The following is a 17840-nucleotide window of genomic DNA, read 5'->3' on the forward strand; positions in this document are numbered from 1 at the left end:
TCAATATTGAATCTTCAGCAGTTTTCCTGCTTCTTCCAAGACAAAAGAGGAGAAAATTAGACAAAGACATATAAGCACAATATTTGCAAGTCATATATCTAAAAAGGTTTATATCTAGAATATATAAAGAACTCTTACAACTCAACAATAAAAAGATAACCAAATTTAAAAACAGGTAAAGGGCTTAAATAGACAGTTCCCCGAAAGAGACGTGCAAATGGCCAATAAGCACACAAAAGGATGCTAGCATCATTAGTCATGAGGGAAATGCAAATCAAAACCACATCAAGATATTCCTTCACACCCACGAGGACAGGTATGATAAAAAAGACAGACAATAACAAGTGTTGGTGAGGACATAGGGAAATCAGAACCCTCATACATTTATGAAAACAGTTGGGCAGTTCTCCAAAAAGTTAAACACAGTTACCATAAGACCAAACAATTTCACTCCTAGGTATATACCAAAGTGAAATGAAATCACATATCTGCACAAAAACTTGTCCATGAATGCTCATAGCAGCATCACTTATGAGAGCCAAAACATGGAAACAAATGTTCATCAACTCATGATGAATGGGTAAATAAAAATGGATAAATAAAATGTGGTATATTCATGTAAAGGAATATTACTCAGCCATAAAAAGGAATGAATTATAGACACATGCTACAACATGATGAACTTTGAAAACATTATGCTAAAGTAGAAGAAGTCATTCACAGAAACCCATGTATTATATAATTCCATTTATATAATGTCCAGAATAGGAAAATCCATAGAGACAGAAAGAAGCTTAATGACTGCCAGGGGCTGAAAGTCCTGCAATGAAACCCTTATGTCCATCTTAACAGCCCTGAAAGCTTTTTGGTGGATGTATATTTATGGGCATCACATTCTCATCGCTTACTTGTATCATTTCTGCTTAAGATGGAGTCATGTCTAACAGATAAATAAAACATTGATAAGCTGGATGGGGACAGGTGGTCAGAAGGTAAAGGAAAAGGATAGTGTAATGACAGAGGAACTACAATCATTAGTGAATTCATGAAATAGACAGGAACCACAGAGACAAAGCTCAACAGGGTTGAAATAAAATTAGGGGGAGAGAAGTGACTGCAGGTTACTATGAGATATGACCTCAGAAACGAGAGGAAGGTGAAAGAATACTTGAACACTGGCTCATCAAGCTTTCTCTTTGCAAAGTTCTCTGACTCTTCCTAGACAGTGCTTTTATTTATTTTATTTATTTATTTATTTATTTATTTATTTATTTATTTATTTTTTGAGAACAGGGTCTGCACTCTGTCACCCAGGGTGGAGTGCAGTGACATGATCGCTGCTCACTGCAGCCTCGACCAACCTGGGCTCAATGGATCCTCCCACCTTAGCTCCTGAGTAGCTGGTACTATAGGCGTGTGCCACTACACTTGGCTAATTTTTGTATTTTTTGTAGAGATAGGGTTTCACCCCATCAACTCAACGCCCTGCCCTGAGTTGTTTTTAAAAGAGCTATCCGCCAGGTGTGGTGACTTACACCTGTAATCCTAGCACTTTGGGAGGCCTAGGCGGGTGGCTCACTTGAGGCCCAGTAGTTCTAGACAAGCTTGGCCAACATGGTGAAATCCCATCTCAACTAAAAATACAAAACTTAGCCGGGTGCGTGGCTCAAGCCTGTAATCCCAGCACTTTGGGAGGCCGAGACGGGCGGATCACGAGGTCAGGAGATTGAGACCATCCTGGCTAACATGGTGAAACCCCGTCTCTACTAAAAAATACAAAAAACTAGCCAGGCGAGGTGGCGGACGCCTGTAGTCCCAGCTACTTGGGAGGCTGAGGCAGGAGAATGGCGTGAACCCGGGAGGCGGAGCTTGCAGTGAGCTGAGATCCGGCCACTGCACTCCAGCCTGGGCGACAGAGCGAGACTCCGTCTCAAAAACAAACAAACAAACAAACAAAACTCAGCCAGGCATGGTGGCGCCTGCCTGTAGTCCCCCAGCAGGAGGCTGAAGCAGGAGAATTGCTTGAATCTGGGAGGCAGAGGTTGCAGTTAGCTGAGATGGCACCACTGCACTCCATCCTGGGTGACAGAGCCAGACTCTGTCTCAAGCAACAACAACAAAAACAACTCAGGTTGGCCGGGCGCGGTGGCTCACGCCTGTAATCCCAGCACTTTGGGAGGCCGAGGCGGGTGGATCACGAGGTCGGGAGATCGAGACCATCCTGGCTAACACAGTGAAACCCCGTCTCTACTAAAAATACAAAAAATTAGCCGGGCGAGGTGGCGGGCGTCTGTAGTCCCAGCTACTCGGGAGGCTGAGGCAGGAGAATGGCGTGAACCCAGGAGGCGGAGCTTGCAGTGAGCCGAGATCGGGCCACTGCACTCCAGCCTGGGCGACAAAACAAGACTCCGTCTCAAAAAGAAAAAAAAGAAAAGAAGAAAAAAAAAAAAAGACTCAGGTTAATATTAGCTCTAGGAATACAAGAAGGTACAGCAAAGGAGAGGTAACATGAATCAGAACAGAGAGCAATTTATTTAAACTTATACGTTCCTTTCAAAAGGAATGAACAAGATTCACTGAAGAGAAATTGGATTCAGCTTCTATATCCAATTAAGTCTGGGCCCTGGGCTTTGAAATGTACATTCCGTCTCAGGTGGACATAGGCTCCAGACAGAGATGCATCTTGGCTCTTAGCAAGCCAGCTGCTGCAAGCAGGTACTCCCTGTGTGTTCGCTTGATCCAGCTCATCTAGAAATGACTGAGTGAATAGAGCGCTTTCTAAGTCTAGTTCTAGGGGAACAAATCCCAGGGTCTGCCTTTGCAATTAGATTGGTTTGAGGTTTTCATCTATCATTTGACATTTTTTTCCTACAAGCATAGTTAAAAAGATGGAGGCTGGGGGAGGAATGGCCACAGACCATTCGCATTTCCAGAATCTCTTTTTACTTTTCACACAGAAGAAACGATTAGACTTGGTGCACCCTCATTGAGTTGTTTGCCCTAAGGGTTTAATCTCGAACCCACGACATAAAGGCAAACTGGCCCTCCTGCTGACACGCTCCCCTCAGTTACCCCGCTTCACGGAAGCAGCTCCTCTTCCTGTTGACGTGTCTGCAGTATAAGGGGCTGCCTAGGAGACAGGGTAGGGATTCCATCTACGTCCCTGAACACCATCCCAGTTGCTCTGGTGTGAGCAGTCCCTCTCTGGCATGTGATTCCTCAGTGCTAATTTGCATCTTCAATATGCGCCCCTACCAGCAAGTCATTCCCAGGGATCCTCGTTTCTGAGAGGCTTCCCTTCTAGGTCTCATTGAGGCCCACTGGGCTTCAATCCATTCCATGGTCTGGCGCCTCCCCTCAGAAACTAGATTCCTTTGCAAACTGGAATCTTTTCAGTTTGCAAAACCACACCGAGGCCTGTCCATCAAAGGGCTCTGCCAAGAGCCACTGGTCATGGTGGGGCAGGGACGCCTTCATCCTGGGGGAATAAGAAGGGTTGTGACCCATGGCCATCTTTCATTAAGAGCCTTTGGAGGAAGAGGCAAAAGTACTGCTGGATCCTCCTTTCTTGATAGTCAAACCAGCCTACCTAGGAAACTAGGATTTGCCCAGACTATCAACAGGAAGGTTTTCCGGAGCCCTCAGGAGTGAGGTGGCTGAGTGCCTTCTGTGGCGCCCCAGGAGGCCAAGCTCTGCTTCTCCGAACCCCAGTGGTCAGACCTGCTCACGTCTAGGCATTTCCCCAGGACCACCCTACCCCGGGATGGGGTGAGGTGCAGCACATTCACCTGACACCGAGCCACCATTCTGGTTCCGAGGCTGTGTCTCTCCCCGAACCAGTGAAAAGGGCTGACAGTGTTTTGCTCCTGGGCCTGCTCCCAGCTGCTTACTTGAACCTTTGCTCTGCGAGGGCCTATGCTTTGGCTGCAGCCCTTCCTCTCCACAGTCACTGGGGCCTTGGATAAGTTGTTACTGACTGTGTTCAAGGGGGTGCATCACAGAAAGCTGTCAAAGCAAGCCTTTCGGCACTTTCAGCTTTCAGCTTTGCTGGGCTGTGCTGTTTCAACTGTAGCGACACGGGCACCTGCGAAGCTGCTGCCAGGCTGTGGAAGCTCTGACCTTTTTGATGGAATACTTTAAACCCATGCATACATTTATGTAGTGGAGGGACATCTGCCCATGCTTATGTTATTGAAGGAAAGGGAAACTGGTGTCTGCCTCTTTGCCTCTGCTTTCTTGTGCCATTCAACTCACAATAAGGAGGAAATAACAGAGAAGTCCATTGAACAAACATCTTCTCTTAATCGCGTGCTTATTTTCAGAATTTAATCTTTTTTTTTTTTTTTTTAGGACAGAGTGTCACTCTGTCACCCAAGCTGGAGTGCAGTGGCTTGATCTCGGCTCACTGCAACCTCCACTTTCCGGGTTCAAGTGATTCTCCTGCCTCAGCCTCCCAAGCAGCTGGGACTACCGACGCACACCACCACACCTGGCTAATTTTATTGTATTTTTAATAGAGACGGGATTTCACCATGTTGGCCAGGTGGGTCTCGAACTCCTGACCTCAAGTAATTCGCCTGCCTCGGCCTCCCAAATTGCTGAGATTACAGGCATGAGCCACCTCGCCTGGCCCAGAATTTAATCTTTGAGGAAAAAGGTTTGAGAAGAATCTTATCCAAAAATTGTGAGACCAAGGCCTGTATTCTGGTGGGGTTGCCTCCCAGCTTCTCACAAGACTCACAGTATAACTCAACATGATACGAGCTTTTGCCTTTTAATTTAATAATCTCTGAAAGAGAGTCCAGATTTGTTACTATCACATGATCAAATTTCTCCTCTATTTGCCCTGGGAATAATGGACAGAAGAAAATACGGTTAATTCAGGAAGAAAAACTTTGCAGAAAATTAGACAGTGTTTAATTTTAGAAAACTTCCCTCTCTCGTCAGTAGACACCAGCTAGACTAGGGAAACTGTAAAATTAGGAAATGCTGATTTCCTCTCACATCATGAATTTCTAAATCCTAGGAAGAAAAGCTTGGACAGCTTCCGAATATAGAGGAGTTCCATTTAAAGATCAGTTCCCCCCCTTGGAGATGTATCAAAATATTATAAATTCTAAACTGAGACTTAATTCTCAAAGACGTTTTACTTGTACTAAAACAATCTGTCCACAAATATAAAACTCTAAGTGATAAATTGTTATTTTTTTCCCAGTGTGGGAATCTCTAATGTGAAAATGTACTCTATGAAAAGAAATTTTTTTTAAACCACACAAACTGTTGTATAACAAAAATGTATTCTACTCTTTCAACAAAAAGAAATGTTTTTATTTCGGGAAAAGCATCTGATAAAACCTCTTTGGGTTTCATTTACATCCTGATCTTCAAAATGAAAACGGATCCAATATGATCTGGGAGAATATCACCCCACAGACAAGTCCTCCCCGGTCCCAAGGGCTTGCTGCCCTGATTCACCAAGAAGGTACAAACCTAAAACCCATGCTGTCCAAGGCTGCATGCTCTGTAAGGGAAGATATTGCAGGGAAAGAGACATTTTTGGGTGGCCTTTCTCTGTCCATCAATATTTATTGAATTTTCATAAAGTAGGTTTCTTGGCTGAGCATAAATTCATTTAGTCAAGGGGCACGTGTCCATGCTTATGTCACTGAGGGAGAAGGAAACGAAGACGAGAGGGCGTTGTTGATTGCCAGTGACTCTTTTAAACTAGACTTTTATTCTCCATTTGCCATTTTAACCTGAGCTGGGAAATAGATTCCCACCCCTAATTCATCTCATTAATTAAATGAAGGCATCACAGCACCCAGGAGTAAACAGAATAATTGGATAAAACAGACTTTAAATAAATGAACAATTACTAGGCAAGGCATGTTTGTAGGCTCTGGCTTGTACGAGTATGATGCCTGACAAGTGGAAAAACCACCTTCCTTTCACGGCTTTCTAGCCTAATCTTTTAACGTTCTAAAAATATTTAATTGTCACATAAAGATTGAATATATTCAACATACGCAACGTGATGATTTGATGTACGTACATATTGTGTGATCAGAGCCACGATCAAATGAATTCACACACCCAGCCCATGCTGCACATGAGATCCTCAGAACGTGTTTGTCTTCTAACTGAAAGTCGGCACCTGTAATCGACATTTCCCCATTCCCCGCTCTCGCCTGGTCCCTGGGAACCACCATTCTGCGGTCTGCTTCTATGAGTCGACTTCTTTAGATTCCACATATAGGTGAAATCATGCAGGATTTGTCTTTCCGTCAGACTCTAATTTTGCCTTCGTTTTACAAATGAGCTAAGCCATCCTGGGCCTAAATCACAGTTCTTAGTAGCCTTCACTGGAAACCCAGGAAATGCATATAAGACCTGCTTAAACGTCGTTATTGTAAAGCAGTGTTAGCATCACTCGGGCGCTCCTTCCCTAAGAGGTCCTAGGCGAGGGGCAAAGCTATCCAGGTCAATAATACGTCCCTCTCATTCTTGCCCTTCAAGAGGTTGAAAGTCACTCTTCTCTAAATTTGCAGGAGTTCGCACTTTATGACAGTCTATGTAGAAATCTATATACCAAATATGTATCAGCTGTGATGACGGTGCTCATCTATTCCATCTTCACCATTCTTGGAGTATCCTACCTTCACTCAGCCATGGAGCCAGAGGGCCCTCAGATATCCTCCCCTCCCCTCTTCATCATGCCAGTGGGAAAAGTGACACGCTGAACCGGCAGGGTATTTCATTTTAGCCCAGCAACTTTGTTCCACAGAAATCACCAACCTAGCTGGGTGCAGCACTTTGGGAGGCCGAGGCGGGGGGATCACAAGGTCAGGAGTTCAAGACCAGCCTGGCCAAGATGGTGAAACCCTGTCTCTACTAAAACTACAAAAATTAGCTGGGCACAGTGGTGGGTGCCTGTAATCCCAGGTACTCAGGAGGCTGAGGCAGGAGAATCGCTTGAACCCGGGCAGCAGAAGTTGCAGTGAGCCGAGATTGTGCCACTGCTCTCTACCCTGGGCAATAGAGTGAGACTCCGTCTCAAAAAAAAAAAAAAAAAAAAAAAAAAAAGAGAAATCACCAACCTAGTACTTTTCCAGCTGAAAGTCACATTCTACTTATCATCCAGTCAGACTCATTTTTCATATTATCTCCTCCAAAAAGAAGGGCAGGTCAATAATGCCCAATTATTATGCCCTGGAATAACACCCAATCATTATGCCCTGGGGCAGCAGTCAGGACAACTGCGTCCAATTAAATCTAGGAACTTTACTGTGACATTTTAGGGAAAGTTCAGGGACCTGTGGATCAGGGCAATGAGAAGATCTGGCAAAAATCCCTAACTAGGTGGGATGAATTAGCCCAGGCTGAACTTGACACATTCATTTAAAAACTCTTTAAATTCCCTAGAAAGCTGTAAAATATGAAGAGATGTTCATTGCTTTCATCATTCTCAAGATATTGGCTTCTCACGGCTGTGGTTAAGGAAATTACATCTGTTGGGCATTTTCTTCATTAAATTTCCTGAGACTCTTGGGACCATGGACACTCAATGTCCTTCACCTACTTCGACTTGGATCTAACTTTATCTTTAAGGCCCGTTAATGGATCGAAATTTCATTTTTGAGTGACATGACTCGTCAACCTACATGCGGGGATTGCTAATGGAAAAGAATTTTCTAAACTCCATGCCAAAGAACATACACCAGCTTTGACTACAACAAGCTATCAGGTTGATGCTTTTAATTTGATAAAACTAGGTATAAATCAAATATTAAGTCAATCAGTAAAGAGGCAGACACTATTATTTATTCTGAGAGGGAGGCGGGCCCCTGGTCATGAAGGGCCTCCCAGGTCATATTAAAAATTCTGTTGCTTTTCCTCAGGATCTGATTTGGATTTTAAGAGAGTACCCCAGCTGCTGGGTTGAGGATGAATTCAAAGTGATGAAGAATGGATTGGGGAGACTAAGTAGGGACAACTGTAATATTTGCTCTTTTGAATAGAGAAGAGTTGAATGTGTGGAAGCTTCTATCTATCTATCGATCGATCGATCTGTCTGTCTGTCTGTCTGTCTGTCTGTCTGTCTATCTATCTACCTACCTACCTATCCATCCATCCATCTATCATCTATCCATCCATCTATCCATCATCCATCTATTCATCTATCATCTATCAATTCATCCATCCATCCATCCTTTATCTATTTATCCATCTATCATCAATCATCAATCTATTATCTATGTATAATCTATTTTTCCATTTATGTATCTGCTTATTAAACATGTACACATTACAGATACAATTGTTTGGCACCAAAGGGAGCTCTGAAAGTAGCCCGTCCTCGCAATAGTCTCAGACCTGCATTCCTCCCTCCCTAAGCCTGAGTTGTTCTTGCCCCAGTTGTTGGAGGCTTCTTGCTCCTGGGATGTGTCCTTGGTGCAGATGGCGCTCACCAGCCCATGCTGGTGCAGAGTCTGCAGTAACCCGGGCTAACCTGATGAACGCAGAGGCAGGCTTGCAGCTGAAATGCCCCCTCTCCCAGGGATGCCCAGTAGGCTGTAGGAAACGGCCACGAAGGCACCCCCTTTCCTTCCTCAGAAGTCAGTGGCCCCCCAACTTCCTCCCTCTCAAGACTTGCTTTATGGTCCAGTAAAGCCCAGTTCTGACTTTGTCTTCCCCCTTGGGATGAAACAGGGATGACTCACGCCCTCCCCGGCTGCACAAACTAGCAGGGGAATAGGAGCACCCAGAAGGCACCACACAGGTTGGTTAAAAATGCTGTTGCAGGCCGGGTGCGGTGGCTAATGCCTGTAATCCCAGCACTTTGGGAGGCTGAGGCAGGCTGATCACCTGAGGTCACGAGTTCAAGACCAGCCTGACCAACCTGCTGAAACCCCATCCCTACTAAAAAAAAAAATACAAAAATTAGCTTGGCACGGTTGCAGGTGCCTGTAATCCCAGCTACTCGGGAGGCTGAGGCAGGAGAATCACTTGAACCAGGGAGTTGGAGATTGCAGTGAGCTGAGATTGCGCCACTGCACTCCAGCCTGACGACACAGTGAGACTCCATCTCAAAAAAACAAAAACAAAAAAAATTGCTGTTGCAAGTTTTCCATGCACAGGATGGAAGGCAGTTTTCACTGTTCTGAGTATGAGCTTCTGAAGCTGAGAGGATCAGGTGGCCTTGACCTTTCGTTATTATCATAAGACATGGGTGTGCTTTCTTGAATCTCCTGCTCCTGTGGGAGATGGTGTGAAGCTCTGAAGCACCTGAGGACGAGCTCTGCCTTTGCTGGCGACCTCTTCAGGCCCAGGGTCAGGCAGGAGGGGCGCCCTGCTGGTACCTTGCCAGGCTGTCCTTCAAAACTCTACCCAGGTGTTCGGTAGCTGCGGACACTTCTACCAGATGCCTCGCTATGCTCCGGTGGCCCTAGAAGCCCCTTGCTTGGCTTGTTTATTCGGGGCTCTGGATTCTCTTTTTCAATGCCAGCCACATGGCTTTGACTTGTTAAGTCCCTGTGTTCAATATTACCAAGATCTTTTCTGAAGGTGAAACCTAAGACGTAATGCTCCACTTGGAATGTGAACCTCACACAGCTGAGTCACATCTGGGCTTACGCTGATTAGGGGAAGTCGTGGGCCCCAGGGTGACAAAAGCCCCATTGCTTCGTAAGCTTTGCATCGAAGTGTGAGGCTTACTAATCAAAACTTCGTTTTGTAGGCATTTATTTACATTATATTTCAATACTTCAGAAACTTAAACAGTGTCGGGGGCATAGCAGTTCTGAGAAACAGTTTTATGAGAAGACATAAACTGAGGGGTACCCATGAGTATATCTCATCCTTCCTCTCCCAGGCCAGAGTAACAGGTGTGCGGAGATGCTCTTGCCCTTGGCCCCGGGGTGCTCACCTCCAGCCATGAGCTGCCTCACCCAGTTAGCCAGGGGGCTGCGCAGGTGTTTGCACGTCCTACATGTGGCCTGCCATAAAGAAAGTCCGCATACGTGGCTCTAGGCCATGCAGGCAAGTCTTCCCCAGGGGCGGAAGGAAGTCACCCTGAGACCCTGTCCCCTGTGAGGACCTCTCCTAAGTCAGATTGCTCACTGCTCCTAGCTCCAGCTCCTGCTGCCATCTGCCTGGGGGTTGCCAGTTGACAAATCCTCCCCCGGCTGGAGTGCTGCCACAGCTTTGTCCCAGGTATATATTCTGTTGCCTGTCCCGGGAACAGCTGTGCTCTGGGTTCTGGGAGCCACACGCTCCAGCACGACTGCTTTCAGGATACGTGAATGAGGAAAGCCTGGGAAGCTTAGAAAGGTATCCTGGATTGGAAGGCCGAGGCGGGTGGATCACCTGAGGTCAGGAGTTCGAGACCAGCCTGGCCAACATGGCAAAACCCTGTCTTACTAAAAACACAAAAATTAGCCAGGTATGGTGGTGGACACCTGTAATCCCAGCTACTTGGGAGGCTGAGGCAGGGAGAATTGCTTGAACCTGGGAGGCAGAGGTTCAAGGTTGCAGTGAGCTGAGATCATGCCACTGTACTCCAGCCTGGGAAACAAGAGCGAAACTCTGTCTCAAAAAAAAAAAAAAAAAAAAAAAAAAAAAGAAAAAAGAAAAGAAAGATATCCCGGAAATATACTTCTAGTAACAGCAAGCTTGACTGACCAAGAACAGGGAGAATATTCCATGAGAAAGGAAATGTTTCTTTTCCTGGCTTCTTGCCTTAACCTGGTGGGGCACAGGGTCAGCTGAAGTGTCTCCACATGGTCTGTCGTGGCTGAGGGGAAACAATGGCTTATCCAGGATGCATCTTGCATTGTATAGTTGCTTTGATTAGCCTCTGTAAGAACTAATACGTTGTTTGGTTATCATGTTTTCCGTGCTGTGCATAAAGAATAATAGAATTTCACAGATGGAATGAGGCCTGTTGATTTTCTAAAGCATCACTACATTTAGGTGGAGTGACTAAGGTCCTGGAGGTTAAAGGGCTCACCCCAGGCCATCCTGGGCATTTGCCGCTCCTCTGGGAAGGGTAAGGGGATCTCACATGTAGCCTCCACACCAGCTCCACGCAGACATTTACCCCCAGGGAGGATGCGAGTTCAGGCTCTGCATTTTGAATTCTCATAAAGGGGCTTGGATTAATGATCTGTTAGTGCTTAAATGTCTTTAGAAGCATTTTCTTTCAGAGAGTTTTTGAAAAAGTGAATTAAAAAATGCTGGCTGTTTATTGCACATATATCTGGGGACAGGATATAAATAAGTTGGAAAGACAATATACAGACTCTGTGTTGCATGACTGTGATGGGGAGATGAACTACTGGCTCCTCCTTTACCAACCCTCCCTCCCGCCCTCCCCCTTTTCCATAACAACAGGAGTTGTCTGGACTCCTGCCAGTGTTGCACAGAGCATTTTGCACCTATTTCCAACACTTGCAATAACCCTCGGAGGCAAAGATTATTATTCCCACTTTACAGATGAAGAAACTGAGGCTCCCAAAGATTAACTAACTTGCTACAAATCACACTGCTTGGCGAGTGGTGGAATTCTAATTTCTCTGATTTCAAGGGTGAACATCAATGTGCATCTCAGAGTTCTGTTAAAGTCATGTGACCCAGAGAGAAACCTAGCCCCAACTCTGTCAAAAACTTTCCAGGACCCACGTGAGTGAGGGCAAAACCGTCGTCTACCTGCAGAACTCCCCTTCTGATTCTGGCAGCATCAGCGAGGCCGTGGGGTTCTTCATCAGATCAGCCACCACGGGGTCCTTGGCCGTCATGTAGAAGAAAGGAATCCCAGTGCTGTTGTTGAAGGGGCCATCACTGATGGGCAGGCAGCTCCCAAACGGCAGTCCTTGGATCTAACAAACACCAGAAAAGGCTTTTTCAGTGCAGAGCTGTGGCTTGACTTGATCTGGGAGCTTAGCTTGTGCCTCTGGCTAGGAAATACAACACCAGGGATGAGGCAGGATCATGGCATCACAGTGGCTCTGACAGGTAGTAAATCAAGGTAAGGTGGTCCCCTGTCTGCCCAATTCACTCCGTGGTGGCCCTAGAATTTCTCCATAGGAGATGCTTAGCAGTGGCATCCTATTTGGAAGGGTGGTGAAAGGATTCTTCTTGAAGCTGCCTGTGCATGGCAAATATATTCACTTCATTAAATTTCATGTTCTTTTGGGGAGAGACAATGACATTTATGGGGGGTGGCGCTAAGCCTTTTCCTCAAGCTGCCTGTTACAGCCGCACTGCCTTAACTCCCAAGGTTAACTGCCTCTCCCAAGTTTTTAGCAACTTTAGGGAGGATGTTTAAGTCTTTAACCTCTTGCCTGCTCTTTGGACTTCAGGAACTTTCTATTATTGTTTCTTTTAGGGCTACATTACTTTCTGATTTATTAGCTGCGTTTTTTATTGTAATCAATAATATTTCATTGTATGACTCAGCAAGTTATGAGAAATTGATCTGTTACCCTTTTTGCATAAAGGAAGTCACAGAAACACGATATGCCAATTTTTCTTCATGATCACCCAGTAGGGTGGGAGAAGGGTGGAGCTATAGTTTGGATATCTGTCCCTCCAAATCTCATGTTAAATTCTGATCCCCAGTGTTGGAGGGGAGGCCCATTGGGAAGGGTTTGGGTCATGGGGGTGGATCCCTCATGGGCTTGGTGCCCTCCTCGAGGTACTGAGTGAATTGTCCCTCTGTTGGTTTCCTTGAGAGTCCTGAGAGAAGGTTTAAAAAAGTCTGGTGCCAACTGGGCATGGGGACTCACCCTGTAATCCCAGCACTTTGGGAGCCCAACAGTTGAAGATCAGCCTGGGCAAGATGGTGAGACCCTCATCTCTATAAAAAGTTTTTCAAAAAATTAGCTTGGCCTGGTGGCATACATCTGTAGTGCCACTTACTTGAAAGGCTGAGGCAGCAGGGTTGCTTGAGCCCAGGAGTTTGAGGCAGCAGTGAGCTATGATCGCACCACTGCGTTCCAGCCTGGGTGACAGAGCCAGACCCCATCTATCAAATAAATAAATAAAAATAAAAAGAGCCTGGCACCTTCCCCTCTCTCTTGCTTTCTTTCATGCTATGTGATCTCTGCACACACCGGCTCCTCTTCACCTTCCATCATGAGTGGAAGCAGCCTGAGGCCTCCTCAGAAGCACATGCTACGCCATGCTTTCTGAACAGCATGCAGAACTGTGAGCCAAATACACTTCTTTTCTTCATAAATTACCCAGCCTCAGCTATTTGTTTACAGCAATACAAATGGACTAAGACAGGTGGTATATCATGTTTCTGTGACTGCAGATATAAACAAAAATATTTATTTATTTATTTTATTATTATTATTATTTTTTGAGACAGAGTCTCACTTTATTGCCCAGGCTGGCATTCAGTGGCATGATTTTGGCTCACCACAGCCTCCATCTCCTGGGTTAAGCGACTCTTTTGCCTCAGCCTCCCAAGTTGCTGGGATTACAGGCGTGTGCCACCATGCCTGGCTAATTGTTGTATTTTTAGTAGAGACAGAGTTTCACCATGTTAGCCAGGCTGGTCTTGTACTCATGACCTCAAGTGATCTGCCTGCCTCGGCCTCCCAAAGTGCTGGGATTACAGGTGTGAGCCACCATGCCCGGCCAAAAAAAATATTTAGTGCTGAGGTTTTCCCAAATCCTGCCCGTCAAGCAACCCAATTTTCCATGATTTTATCCCTAACAAAGTGCACCTTGTTGTTACTTAGCTCAGAATTCAGGGGTTGTCTTTGGCCTTGGAACGTCGCATGATAATGGTGTGTAGAATTATAAAAGGCGGAGCTTTAATTTTTTAGGAACATGAAATGTTAAGGAATCTTCTAAAATGGTAATATAACTTTGTTCATATATCCTGTTTTCAGTTTGTCATAGCTGCCCAGAGTCATGCTTTGCATACATGGCATTGTAAGTACTTTCTGAATTTATTGTTTTAATCAAATGTCAATAAGGATTAGAAAGAGGAACTCCTAACAAAGCTAAGAGAAGGACTGTTGAAAGTCAAAATATCTCTAATACATTGGCACTAGACTTTTAATCTCTTGAAAAGATTTGTGTTTTCAACTAAGATCAGTGTCATCTTTAACCTTTATGTCTTTTTTTTCTTTTTTTTTTTTGTGAGACGGAGTCTCGCTCTATCGCCCAGGCTGGAGTGCAGTGGCCGGATCTCGGCTCACTGCAAGCTCTGCCTCCCGGGGTTCAAGCCATTCTCCTGCCTCAGCCTCCCAAGTAGCTGGGACTACAGGCGCCCGCCACCTCCCCTGGCTAGTTTTTTGTATTTTTTAGTAGAGACGGGGTTTCACCGTATTAGCCAGGATGGTCTCGATCTCCTGACCTCGTGATCAGCCCGTCTCGGCCTCCCAAAGTGCTGGGATTACAGGCTTGAGCCACCGTGCCCGGTCTATGTCTTTAAGATGTGTCTTAGGAGTGCAAGACACAGCTGTGAAAAATCATTTGGGTGTTGAGAATATCCAACTGGATCTGCATTTGACACTGAAGAGGTTAAGACCATTGCCTCTTTGGTCTTGAAATAAAGTTGCCATTTAGGTAGTTTTTAAGCAAAAAAGGGCCTTAACAACTGCCTGGTTAACCACCTAATTTTACAGATGAGGAAAGCAAAGAAGAGAAGCCAGTGACTTGGCCACAGTCTTGGTGAGACCCAGAGCTGGGGCAAGAACCTGGCCAATGTCCTATGCATTCTATAAAATATTATTTCTTGTAGGAAGTAAATAGGAGTTCACATTACTGCTTTGTAGCTCTTTCATCTCTCTTAACACCCCTAAAAGCCTTCTGAAGGCATGGAAGTTACATCTGCATTACTTATCCATGTCATTCTAGGTGGAATCATGTCTGACAAGTGAGTAAAGCATTTGCGAACTGAACAATTAAAAGCGCAGCGAATAGCTCATTCCAGCATTTACCCACTTTGCATAATAAGCCTCCTTTCCAGAAAAAAAAAACCTTGAACTCCATTTTCTTAAATGCAGATTTCCATCGAAGCCCTGGTGCTGTCTCTCTCCCCATCCCCACTTCAGCTTCAGGTCACAAGGTGATGGGGAGTTCGAGTCTATGAATTTGTGCCCTGCGCTGGGAAGGGCTGTCCCCGCCTACTCTGCAATTCCAAAGGCTGCTCTGGCTGTTTTGGTCCAGGTCTCGGTCAGACGCAGGTTAGGTGTCCGTCTCCCTGCCTGGCCATCTCAAGGTGGGGATTGGGTACCCAACTCTAGCTGGCAGGAAGCCTGATTATCCATGTCCCTCTCCGACCCTCCCCCCCGACTTCGCCAGGCTCACGGAGGCACCATCGCCTTCCATCACGTACAGTGTCGAGGGTCCCATCCAGCCAGCGCACCGGGCACGTCTGGTGGACCCGGATCCCAGTCCCGAGCGGTCGCAAGCACGTCCCCGTCCCCGTCTCCCGCCGCCGCCTGAATGCCAGGCCCCCTCGCGCTCCCCGCCGGGCGCTTACCTTCTCGTGGGCGGACACGGTGGCCAGGCAGCCCGAGGCGCTGGCGTGGGCCAGGGAGCGGGCGGTGGCCGCGAGCAGTCTAGGGCCCGGGGGCGCACCGGCCGCCTGGCCGCCCTCGCGCCGGTAGGAGAACATCCCGGGCGGCGCGGGGGGCTGCCTGGCGCGGGCGGCGCCCGCCCGGGGCCGCAGGTGCGCGTCCTCCTTGTGAGCCGAGGCGGGGAAGCTCTGCTGCCAGATGCTGCCCGAGTCCTCCAGCAGGGCGGGCATAGCCTCCTCAGTGGAGGCGCTGTCCAGCTCCTCGTCCACCTCGTTGGTGACGGCCCAGGACACGGAGCTCACGATCACGTAGCCCGCGGCTGGGGACAGCAGGGCGCTGCAGCACAGCAGCCAGGAGAGGCGGGTCCCCGGCCGCGCCGGGCGCCGGCTGCGGCGCACGGACATCTTGCAGGCTGCACGCCCGGCCGCGGGGGCCGCCAGCAGCGCTAGTGCCGGGGAGCCCGGCAGCGCCCCCCTGCGGCGGATCCCTGCAGCCGCGAGTCCCGGCGAATCCCTGCAGCCGCGCGCCTGGCTCAAAAGTCCAGGCTCGCGGAAGACCAGGTTCCACGCACACGCCTCGCATCCTGCGGAGTCCCCCTCGCGCGCCAGGTCCCGGGATGAGTTCGTGTCCTGCAGGATGGCACAGGTTCCGCAGAGGGTGCGCGTTCAAATCCCGGCTCCATACACACCTCTGCTCAACAGCTGTGAGACCTGCCAAGCCACTTAAACTCTCTGTGCCCATTTCCTTCATTAGCTGACAAAGATAATATCTACCTCTTAAGGATGATGGATGGGACGGTTGAACGATTAATATTTGAAGAGGCTTAGAACGGTGCGTGGCATGGAGGAAACGCGATACAGTAGTCCCCTGGTATCTGAGGGGTATGGTTACAGGACCCCCGTGGATACCAAAATCCAGAGATGCTCAAGTCCCTTATAAAAAACGGTGCAGCATTTGCATAAAACCCATGCGCAGCCTCCTTTGATATCTAAATTGCTTGTAAAACGCCTAATACAATGCAAATACTATGTAAATTGTTGTTTACTCTATTTATCAGGTAATAGGACCAGAAAGAAAGCCAGTATATGTTCAGTACAGATGCAATCACCCTTTTTTATTTTGTATTTTTCTGATGAAGAGTCTTGCTCTGTCCTCCCAGGCTGGAGTGCAGCGGCACAATCACAGCTTACTGCAGCCTCAACTTCCCAGGCTCAGGTGATCCTCCTGCCTCGGTCTCCAAAAATGCTGGGATTACAGGTGTGAACCACTGCGTCCAGCTTTTTTTTTTTCTTCAAATATTTTCAGTCTGTGGTTGGTTGGGAACACACGGATACGAAGGGCTGACTGTATTTAGTTAACTAGACACAAGGTAAGGATCGTTACCATCATCTTATTAGAGGAGAAAACTGAATAAATGATGGAGGTAAGATTAGCACCAATTCCATCTGATGCCCATTCTCTTTCTCTGCAAGGACGATAGCCCTTCTTACAGTTTGCTGTGTCAGGAGGGCAGCGCAGCCAGTTCATCTAACTGCAGAATCAAGTTATTTGCATTTAAGCTGAAACAAACTGGCTGAGGCCACATGCACAAATACCACTTTGGCCAAGCCCCTCATTCCAGGTCACCAGAACTGCGGTCCAAGCCCTGGAAAGGAAAAATGTGGAGGAATATTGCAGGCTTTTGGCTGTTTTCTTTTCCTTTCCTCTCCTCTCCTCTTTTTCTTTCTCTTTCTTTCTTCCTTTCTTCCTTCCTTCCTTTCTTTTTCTCCTTTCTTTCTTTCTCTTTTTCTTTCTTTCCTTTCTTTCTTTTTCTTTCTTTCTTTCTCTTTCTTTCTTTCTTTCTTTCTTTTCTTTCTTTCTTTTCTTTCTCTTTCTTTCTTCTCTCTCTCTCTCTCTCTCTCTCTCTCTCTTTTTCTCTATTTCTTTTGGAGTCTTGCTCTGTCACCCAGGCTGGAGTACGGTGGCACGATCATGACTCACTGCAGCCTGGATTGCCTGGATTCAAGTGGTCCCCCGTCCTCAGCCTCCTCAGTAGCTGGTATTACAGGCACACCACCATGCCTGTTGGCTCATTTTTATTTTTTGTAGAGATGAGGTCTCACTATGTTGCCCAAGCTGATATCAAACTCCTGAGCTCAAGCAATTCTGTGACTTCAGCCTCCCAAAGTGCTGGGATTACAGATGTGAGCCACTGCATCGGGCCCGCATTTTCTTCATCCATTCATATTGATGGACATTTAGGTTGTTTCTGCCTTAGTTATTGTGAATACTACTGAAATAAATGTTAGAGTGTAAATACCT

General features: G+C 46.8%; 1 protein-coding gene across 1 annotated transcript in view; it reads right to left on the reverse strand.

The window, feature by feature from the left end:
* The window catches only part of CREG2 (cellular repressor of E1A stimulated genes 2), a 39541-nt gene extending 23481 nt beyond the window's left edge, over positions 1–16060 (reverse strand). Inside the window, exons 1-2 of the mRNA XM_050755154.1 lie at positions 15503–16060; positions 11707–11876 (exon numbers count right to left, since the gene is read on the reverse strand). Coding sequence (XP_050611111.1) covers positions 11707–11876; positions 15503–15943 — 611 coding nt within the window. The 5' untranslated portion in view covers positions 15944–16060. The remainder of the gene's footprint in view (positions 1–11706; positions 11877–15502) is intronic.
* Positions 16061–17840: the final 1780 nt, after the last annotated feature.

The sequence above is a fragment of the Macaca thibetana genome, chromosome 13 (genome assembly GCF_024542745.1).
Source record: "Macaca thibetana thibetana isolate TM-01 chromosome 13, ASM2454274v1, whole genome shotgun sequence".
Lineage (NCBI taxonomy): Eukaryota > Metazoa > Chordata > Mammalia > Primates > Cercopithecidae > Macaca > Macaca thibetana.